The sequence below is a fragment of the Penaeus japonicus genome, unplaced genomic scaffold, assembly GCF_977035675.1.
Source record: "Penaeus japonicus unplaced genomic scaffold, GWHDUDI00000001_assembly GWHDUDI00000003, whole genome shotgun sequence".
Taxonomy (NCBI): Eukaryota; Metazoa; Arthropoda; class Malacostraca; order Decapoda; family Penaeidae; genus Penaeus; species Penaeus japonicus.
In genome coordinates, this window is record NW_028234405.1 from 46125161 (window position 1) to 46135160 (window position 10000).

At 36.0% G+C, this 10000-nt stretch overlaps 3 protein-coding genes across 6 annotated transcripts in view; 2 read left to right on the forward strand and 1 right to left on the reverse strand.

The window, feature by feature from the left end:
- The window catches only part of LOC147472186 (uncharacterized), a 3712-nt gene extending 825 nt beyond the window's left edge, over positions 1–2887 (forward strand). Inside the window, exons 2-3 of the mRNA XM_086533295.1 lie at positions 1027–1207; positions 1350–2887. Of these exons, the coding sequence (XP_086389421.1) occupies positions 1036–1207; positions 1350–2770 (1593 nt within the window). The 5' untranslated portion in view covers positions 1027–1035 and the 3' untranslated portion in view covers positions 2771–2887. The remainder of the gene's footprint in view (positions 1–1026; positions 1208–1349) is intronic.
- The window catches only part of LOC122253980 (mitochondrial ribosome-associated GTPase 2), a 12287-nt gene extending 4307 nt beyond the window's left edge, over positions 1–7980 (forward strand). For 3 of the 4 annotated variants that reach the window (XM_043017422.2, XM_043017423.2, XM_086533317.1), the window contains exons 2-10: positions 3321–3667; positions 4166–4312; positions 4677–4793; positions 5258–5385; positions 5669–5759; positions 6434–6572; positions 7120–7267; positions 7457–7541; positions 7747–7980. In XM_043017422.2, the coding sequence (XP_042873356.2) occupies positions 3359–3667; positions 4166–4312; positions 4677–4793; positions 5258–5385; positions 5669–5759; positions 6434–6572; positions 7120–7267; positions 7457–7541; positions 7747–7899 (1317 nt within the window). In that variant the 5' untranslated portion in view covers positions 3321–3358 and the 3' untranslated portion in view covers positions 7900–7980. Of the gene's footprint in view, positions 1–1601; positions 1705–3320; positions 3668–4165; positions 4313–4676; positions 4794–5257; positions 5386–5668; positions 5760–6433; positions 6573–7119; positions 7268–7456; positions 7542–7746 lie in introns of those variants that run through there. The other variant, XM_043017424.2, reaches the window with a different exon arrangement.
- Positions 7981–8653: 673 nt separating this feature from the next.
- LOC122253982 (carbohydrate sulfotransferase 2) overlaps positions 8654–10000 on the reverse strand; it is a 10843-nt gene continuing 9496 nt past the window's right edge. The window contains exon 6 of the mRNA XM_043017426.2: positions 8654–10000. This exon is cut by the window's right edge and continues 133 nt beyond it. Coding sequence (XP_042873360.2) covers positions 9818–10000 — 183 coding nt within the window. The 3' untranslated portion in view covers positions 8654–9817.

Sequence of the window (10000 nt, forward strand, 5' to 3'; positions counted from 1 at the left end):
CTAAAGTACTGCAGATGACAGATCTGCAAGGAGAATGAGAGGAGGAAGGTGACTCAAACCATACCCAGTGTCTAAAATGTGCACCTGTGCCAATATGGATGCCTTTTACTATGGCACTCACAGTCATAAGGACAGGTTTCCTTCCCCTTCCCTATCTCTTCATGTTTTCTTCATTGTAGATGGTTATATGTTTCGTATTCATTCATGACATCACACAAATACAAAAAATAAGGTTGCTTTTTGATCTATAAAACAGCAATATTTCTATCTCATTGAGAATAAAGAAAATAATTCACTAATATGAATCATATACTAAAATTTTAGTCAACTGCAGCATTGATAGAGCCTGTCATATGGCACATATAAGTCTCTAAGCTCAATAAAACACAAAAAATAAAACACAAAAATGGCTCTAGTTTTATAATGAGTGACTGAATGAGAGTGGGAAAAGTAAGGTATGTTGTATGAAGTTGCCTTTTTCTGAAATAAAACCCATCTTAGAGACTGGGCAAGTGAATCTATCCCCCGGCAGCAGTGGGTTAATCAAGATCTACGAACCTGAGCGACAACTTTTAAAAATCAAAGGGAACGCACTTTCAATAAACCCCGTGGTGATATGCCACAACCCCTAACCAATAGCTGTGCATTCTAATTATGTAATCTACATAACCCCCTAGCTGAGGGGCTATACTCTGCCCCCTGGAGCACCAGAGGAGCAGACCTAGAACAATAATGGTTATTGCCTTGTGTGCCGTATCCACACACACACACACACACACACACACACATATGCAGACTGGTGTGTATATATATATATATATATATATATATATATATATATATATATATATATATATATATGTGTGTGTGTGTGTGTGTGTGTGTGTGTGTGTGTGTGTGTGTGTGTGTGTGTGTGTATTGAAAACAAAACAACACAGAAAACAGGAAAACATACGAATATGCCAATGGCCTTTACGCTTATACATATTGTTGAAGTTTTTTAGTTAGAATATATTTGTTTTTCAGGGTCTGGCAATGAGATTTCCACCAGGGTCTAATGTCCTCTTTGTGGGGGAAGGGGATTTTTCATTTGTTACTTCACTTTGTAAAGAAGATTGGTGTGGGCAGGTGTCTCTCGTTGCAACTTGTCTGCAAGAAAATCTAAGCGAGAGAGCTGCTTCAAACGCAAAGATATTAGAAGAAAAAGGTTGGTGTTGTGATTCTCTTCTGATTGAATTGTTGAATTGTATACAGAAGCACTTGTAAATTCTCTTCCCTTTTATATGGTAATGTGGAAGAGCTCAAAAGTATTGCAGCTGATACTGAATGGAATCCATATATATTTGCAGATGTGGAAGTGATATTAGGAGTCGATGCGACTTGGCTTCATGCTCACCCTGATCTGAAGGACAGGAGATTTTCACACATTGTGTTCAACTTCCCCCATGTAGGTGGCAAGATGAAGATACACCTGAATCGACTTCTGCTTCAAAAGTTCCTTCAGAGCGCCACCTGTGTTTTGGGTCGAGGGGGACAGGTGGTAGTATCTCTGTGCGCTGGCCAGGGAGGGGTCAGCATCGACTCCAAAACCCGTAGATGGGATGACTCATGGCAGTTGGTCCTCATGGCTTCCTATGCTGGCCTAGTTCTGACAAAGCTGGAGCCATTTGATGCTGAGAGCCATTTAGGATACTCAGCTACTGGGTACAGATCCCTGGAAAAGGGTTTTGTTCAGCAAGGATCTTTAATGTATACTTTAGAAGTCAGTGCACATCATTGGAATCCTTCAGTGTTTTTACCAGATAGTACAAAAGATATATTGTGTGAAGGACAGTACATCAACATTCCATGTTATGTTGCTTGTAAGCTAGAGAAAGTTGGTTTTGATGATGCAAATACTATGGTTGGAAGTATTACACAACTGATAAAAGAAAGTTGTGCAGTCAGTTTCCAGTCACACAATAATGAAATAATTATAATTGAAAATATGAATTTGAGAGATATATCAAAACACTTTGGCACTTTCAGAAAGTCAGGTTTAGACTGTGATGTTGATCTATATTATTCATGTAGAATTAGTAGATCAAATAGTTTTCGTATTGAACCATTGCTCATATTTATTTCACACACAAAGAAGGTAGACACACAACAATTAATTCAAGATTTACATGTAAACATACATAATACAAATAAAGGTTTTACCCCAAAGGCAAAGCACATTATATGGAAAGAAGTTTTAGAGGTACTATTTACACCTCAAGAGACTAATAACAAGGACCTATCTTTTACTCAAGCTTCAGAGAGTGGAGGTTGTTCTAAAAGCATATTTATTTTTAACGTATCAACCATAGCCGAGGCGTATTTCGAAATGGACCAAGATGAACTCTGGGCCGAGGGGCAGAAAGTCAAGGTAGAGAGTGAATTAATCAAATATTCACCAGCAAGTTTATGTCCCTTAGAATATACTTATGATCTCAGTTTCTGGGAAACCCGAGAAGATCTGAAAGATGTTACAGATGTAGCAGGAAATGTACAAGGTGAATTTAGTACATATAAAGTAGAGGTCATCATTAACAACATTGCCCAAGACAGTTTAGTGAGTTATACACTTTTAAGCACCTACAATGATCCAGTCACCTCGAGGAAGAGTTACACGTACCGAATAAAGTACAGGTGTTTTTCATGTGCATTATCTGATACACTAGCAAAGACCATTCATTTCGAAATTGGGAAAACATTGGAACAGTTGATGGGAGTGCAGGTTAGATAGCATAGGTCATGTGTGAGTGTGATTTTCAAATGTATTTTTTATTTTTTATTTTGTAAATTAAAAAAAGAGTGTATATTGCCTTTTAGGGTTATTTTTTTGTGTATTTTTGTTATTGTAGAAAGGTGCAGAATTTTTTTCTCTCTTTTCTTTTCTTTTCTTTTTACAGAGTTAAAAATTGGTAAATTACTTAATAGCAATTTTATATCAATGTTACACTGTTGACAGACATAATGAAAATATATTATAATACTATATTTGGAAATATTTCATTATCCAGAAGTATAAGAAAGAATTATCCTTTATAATATTTGATTTTTTATATCATCCTGATTGACAAAATGAGGTTGATAATGATTTTTTGTGCACTTCTGATTACAATAGGTCTATTTTTCAAGTGATTTCTATCTTTAATTACAATGCAGGTAATTGGTATTTATATGAGCATACATGGAGCAACACTGAAAATAAATTCATAAAAAAATTATATTTTTTCAATCAACTACCCTTTTCATCCATCATAGTGTAACCCTTATTTCCTTTTCTATTATAGATTTTTGGAAGGATCCTACATGTTGAGGCGAGTTCAGAATGGCATCAGCGGCCTTGTACTGTGGCCTTCCTGGAAGACCCCTTAGCTGGACACGTCTCCGGGAAGCGCACGTTCTTGTGAAGCAGCAAATCAGGTCCTGTTCTTCAGTTGATCGCTCGAGGCTGGCTGATCCTACGCCTGCCGTTACACTTGCTAGAGAAAATGCGGGGTCATCAGTTAGTGATGGTAATGAGTGGAAGGTTTTGGCTAAAGACCTGTTACGGAAAGTGAACAAACAAGCAGATTTTAGTCTGGAGGACAAATATATACCATTGAAGAGGAGTAAAAGCAAGTCAGATGCAACAAAGGTGAGTTTGCCTTGTAAGAGATTTTTGATGGAATAGATTATAGATACAAACATATAGATGAGTTTGGGTGTAAATGTGTATGGTAAATGAGTTTATATGGGAACATATGTATTTGAATGTCTGTTTGTTTGATATTTCTGTAATGAATATATGCCATACTCTAGTTACATACAATATTTAATGTATTAGTTATCCATTACCATGGCTCATGTTTAATGTTAGGAAGGCATCCAAGGGTAATATTACTATTACCAAAGACTCCCTGAACAGTGGAGTGCCAGGCATAAAACTAGATTCAAGCAACATAGAGTATTCTTTATACTTTACTGTCATATAAAACAGAATATATTTATTTACTTCTTTTCTTCTTTTTCTTCTTCCTTTTCTGCTTCTTCATTTTGTTTTTATTATTTTCATGCATAACAGTATATTTTATCTTAATCTTTTTACTTTATAATAATCATTATCCTTGGTTCTTCCCTTGGATATCAATGGCAGGTTCATCACTTTGTTGACTTCCGGCGTGTAAAAGTCCTAGGGGGAAACGGAGGCGACGGCTGCATCTCCCTCCTGAGTGTCTATAAGAAGGAGCGAGCAGGACCTGATGGCGGGGATGGAGGAAATGGAGGCCATGTCATTTTCAAGGTAGGAATGACGTTCCATTTTTCTTCCTCATTTGCCTTTTTCATCTATTTATCCCCCCCTTTTTTTATGTATTTGGCCTTGTTTATGATTATATCTTTTTTTCTTTTTTTTTCATCTTTATTTTTTTCAATTTCTTCTCCTTTTCATCATTAGTATTAGTATTAGTAGCATTTTTGTATTATCATTATTATTATTATTATTACTATTATTATACATCATCTTCTTCTCCTTCCTCCTTCCTATGCCTGATTCATCATCATCACAATTACCATCACCATCAAGAACATCATCACCAGGATCACCATTACCATCCCCATGTGCATCATCATTAGGACATGCATAACCAGATCATCCTCATTTCCAGGCAGTGAAGAGGCGGAAGAGTTTGGAACACGTAAACTCTTATATCAGAGCAGACGACGGAGATCCAGGTCGTAATAAAGACTGTCACGGGAAGTCTGCAGAGAATAAACTTATTGAGGTGTGTGTTGGCATTTCTTTGGGGGAGGGGTGGGGGGTGGTGGCTTCAGGAAATGCGTAGGAGTGATTGAAGGCAAAGTTGTAATTTTGAGTTTGTAATTATATATATTTATTTGTGTGTGTATGTGTGTGTGTTTGTTTGTTACTTACCCCCTTTGTAACCAGCATTATCATGGGGTCATATCACTTTTGTACTGCATATTTTTTAATTTTTTTATTATTAATTACATCTCATTCATTTTTTTTCAGTGATGATGACCTATTATGCCAGATGCTTATTAGTATCGCTTTGCTAATATATCATACATAGACTCATGATTCATATCCTAAGTCAGAAAATGATCTTTAAGATGTGGGTCATCTCGGAAGGGTTAATATAGGTCATCATCTGTCTTAAAACATTCTATATCGATTCAAGAAGACCAATATATCCAACAACCTAGAATAAATATCTTCCAATATCAGGTTCCAGTGGGTACAATCTTCAAAAGAGAAGGAGTGGTTGTCGCAAACCTTGATAAAGAAGAGAGCTTGTTCATTGGTGCGCGTGGTGGTGCCGGCGGCAAAGGGAATGCCTTCTTTACCACTGATGTGTAAGGTTTAAGTGGCATGTGTATGCACTGTAACTTTCATTTACTGATGGAAAAGATGGTGGTGTTATATATATATACATATTGTTGTTAATTTTAGAGGAGTTCCATTACTAGAGAACTTTCTGTAGGGTTTGTTGTCCTTTACTGAATGCACTGTGATGTGTGTGTCCTCTTTCTTCATGTTTATGAAAAAGAAATGACTTGCTACAAGTTAGCTTTGAATGTTAGAATGATATTTCTTCTAGACTGAAATTTACTAACAATTGTATCCCTTTTCCTGAAGAGATCAAGCTCCAAGAGTAGCTGAATATGGTGGAAAAGGAGAATACTTTGAATTTGAGGCTGAGCTCCAGACAATGGCAGATGTTGGATTGGTGAGTATGGATGGACATATGTCTTTTTGTGTGATTCTCTCATCATATCCTGAAGGAAATAGAAACTTGTTTTATTTTTTTTTATTTTGTATTTCCATATAGGAGTCAGTATGCTGTATTGTCTACATTCTCTTTGCATGATCCATAATATATGTATATCTGTCTTAGAGGTATTTTACTGATTCTCAATAATAGATACAAATACAAAACAGTGATAGCATAAAAGTCATAATCACATTACACTTTTGTAGAGGTTGTTTTTCATTATTTATGTAAAAATGTAATGACATGTTATACTTTGTTGCCAACTCATTTTAACCCACACAGGACGGGTGGTACAGCATGTGTACCGCGCATTCAAAAGCCCAGTTGCCGGGCGGCACAGTATTGTGCCAGCTATTCATTTAATTTAGGCCTAATAATTCAAAAGCCCCGGCATTTGGACATTCTAGGCTAGAAATCCCCCGTCGGGAATGGGTTAATTCTCACCACTTGCTATTCATTTTAAAGAAATAAAGAAAAGATAAAACTCATGATGACAGTCCAGGTCTCAACAAGATGAATCATAACAAAGTAACAGACACATCTCGTATACAATGATAGATATTTATCTCATGAATTCTATATCTATTTCCACAAGCAATTGAATGTGATTAGCAGATGGTCATTCACAGATAGGATTCCCTAATGCTGGAAAATCCACGCTGCTGAGAGCCATTTCAAGAGCCAGGCCTAAAGTGGCGTCATATCCCTTCACGACACTCAATCCCCACGTTGGCATGATCCACTATGCCGACCACCACCAACTTGCAGGTAAGCTTGAGAATCCATGGAAACATGCACTGTTCACTATAGTTTTGTTTTGTTAATTTATTTTTATGGTTATTTCTTTTGATGTATTGATGTCTCCAAAAGTGCTTCTTTTCTAAGATTGTCATAAATGACAATAATGATGATATGATAACATTGATAATGATGATAGTAATGAATATTCTTGGTAACTAAGTGTTTGTGAATCTATCTGTATTTACAAAAGAGTTAATAAAACCATTGTAGCCATTGCTTGTTCTCATCATCAATGGGTTAAGTGATAGTGTACATTTTAATTTTATTTATTTATGTATATATATTTGTTTATTAGTTGGGATTATTGTGTTTTTTGGTTCATATTTTTAGTATATATATTTTTTTTTTGTTAGATTTACCTCTTTTCTTTTCTTGTCAGTCGAAAGGTTTTATGTTATGAAAGATTTTGTTGTGATTCATATGTGGCTTTTGTTGCAGAAGCATTTTTAGCTGCTTTGTTGCATGTCTTATTTTCTCAGTGATTTTTACTTCTAATATAATATTTCGATCGAAGTTGCTGACATCCCTGGCCTCATAGAAGGAGCACACCGCAACCACGGCCTTGGCATCACGTTTCTGCGACACATCGAGAGATGCCGATGTCTTCTCTATGTGCTCGATGTCTCTGAACCAGAACCATGGGAGCAGTTAAGGGTATTAAAGTAGGTTAAAACTTATTTGTCTTGTTTCTACAGTATGCTGAAATGAATAAGAATATGTGGATATAGTAAAGGCAGATGAATAGTTTATAACCAAACTATTCATTATGATAGTTACATTTTAAAGTTATTTTACAATTCCATTTGTATCTTTGGTTGCTCAGGATTTTGAAAGATATGTTTGTATTCCAGGTATGAATTAGAACAGTATCAAGAGGGACTTTCAAATCGCCCTCATGCTGTTGTAGCTAACAAAATTGACTTACCAGAGTCTCAGGTATGTATGTATATGTATATATTCTCTATTTATATTTTCTTGTGAATTATTTACGTAAGTTACATTCTCACTCTTCTAGCTGACAGAATCTTAGTTATATATAAATGTACATATCATTTTTTTCTTCTGAAAATCTTTGCATTGGTATTAAAAGTTTGATCAAGATACGTGACATCCTTTCACAGATTATACTTCTTCTTCACAGGAAAATGTAAAGAAACTTGCACAACACACCGACTTGCCACTGGTGCCCGTGAGTGCAAAAATGGGCCAGCAGCTCATACCTTTGTTGTCTCTGCTCAGACTCTTGGTGGACTATGCAGCTCAACGTGACCTCATGCAAAGTGGAGAAGTCTGATACTAATGCTGTTGTCTTTCTTTAGAGTTTATTGTAAAGTGTCATAGGTGATTTTGTATATAGAAAATAAAGAAGAGTTAGAGTTGAGATTCTTTTTATATCGTCTACAGAATGATGGCAAGCCTTTTCTTTCTAAAAAGAATTTGTGTAGATATGATAAATCTGAGATTGCACGCCCCTATATATTATTTTTCTTTATCTCCTCTTCCACCTCTTTTCTCTCTTCCTCTTCTTAATCTTCATCTTCTTCTCTCTACCTTATCCCTCCTCCTCCTCCTCTGTCTCCCTACCTCCTTCCCTCCCTTCTCCTTCTCTTTCTCTTTATCCTCTTCCCTCGTCCTCTTTCCTTCTCCCTTTTCTTTGTATTCTTTCTTCTTCATATTCATCTTTTCACTCTTCTCCTTGACATCATTGCAAAATTAGAAATTCAAGGTCATTCACGAGATTCTAGAGAATGATTATACAGTACATTATATATATATATATATATATATATATATATATATATATATATATATATATATATATAATATATATATATATATTTATATATATATATTATATATATATATATTATATTATATATATATATATATATAATATATATATATATATATATATATATTATATATTATATATTATATATATATATATATATTTATATATATTTATATATTTATATATATATATATATATTTATATATATATATATATACATATTTATATATAAATATATATGTATTCCTATTTCCTTGAAGATGGTCTCCTTGAAATCATTGCCAAAGTTCTCTTCTTCCTCTTTAATTCGGAAACAGTTTCCTCAGTAATTTCTGAACAGGTTTTCTTGTTATTCTTCTTCGTAGATCCTTCGATCCTCTTCATTGAGAAGGTAGCTGTTTCTGGTTTCATTCCTTCCCATCAGCCTCTTAATTCCTGACCAGAAGGACCATGGGTCTTTTCACTTCCTTTTGACTTTCCTTACAAAATCTTCCTACTTGTCATTTGCTGCTCTTTTCCATTTCTGTGAGAGTTCTCTCTGCACTGTTCTGTATCTTGCTCGCAGATGTTGAGTCCATCCATGTATTCCTGCATAGTGCTGCATATGATTCAGCTGTAAATTAATTAAATTAATTAATTCTAGTGGGAATCTTGAGTGGGGTACAGTCCTGTAGTTGCTCTTTGGTACCTGTTGTTTAAGTGTAGCTTCAACATTCCTTTACTGTTTCTGGATTTCTTGGTCGATCTCTTTCTAATTAATTGTTCTAAAGTTGAGTCTGCAAGTGGTTAGGCTTTTCACTATTGGGTTGGATGTTATCTTAAGAATGATGGGCATTTGAATGAGACAAGACATGTGCAAGCAAGAGCAGGAGAAAGCGAGGGTATCAGATAGATTTTGTGTGGATTTCAAAACAGACAGACTGGGTTAAAGAGCACAACAACCCGGATATCCCAGTCGTTGATATAATTAATAGATCTGGATTGCTGATTGATCCTTCGCGTCCATTTGACACAAGGAGCGAGCAGAAAGAATACGAGAAGGAGCGGAACTACAACCCCTGCCAATTTACACATTTCCTGAATTTGGAAGTTGAAGGCCACGCTAATACCAGTAGTCATCGGATATGAGAGAAACCCTGGTGGAAGAGAGAATGATTGCTCCGTTGGACCTCTCTCAAAGGCGTGCTTGCTAGGAAAAGATAGAATTATCAGAAAAGTGTTCAGTACTTAGAGGAATCGTTTGCATGGTCCCTTTGGCTGCAGGATGCAGCCTACTATCAAGTAACTACAACCAAGGAATAAGATCTACCAGTTAGAAAGAGAAATGACGATAACAGTTATAATAACCACAATATTCACATCATCATCACCATCCTCTTAACAAACTTGAAACTACTAGCAATGCCAGCAACGACAACCCCTAAATCCCTGGTGGCCGCAGCAACACGGGCCGACTGAGATCACGAAGTTCCTCATTGGATGCGAAGACCCTCAGCCCAAGCCTTTCCAAAGACGAATGACAAAACCGCTGGATGGGCTGCACGATCTGGCTGAAGGAAGTCTTCACACGCCAGACTTCGGCCCGCGAGACGTTTCCTTCCGC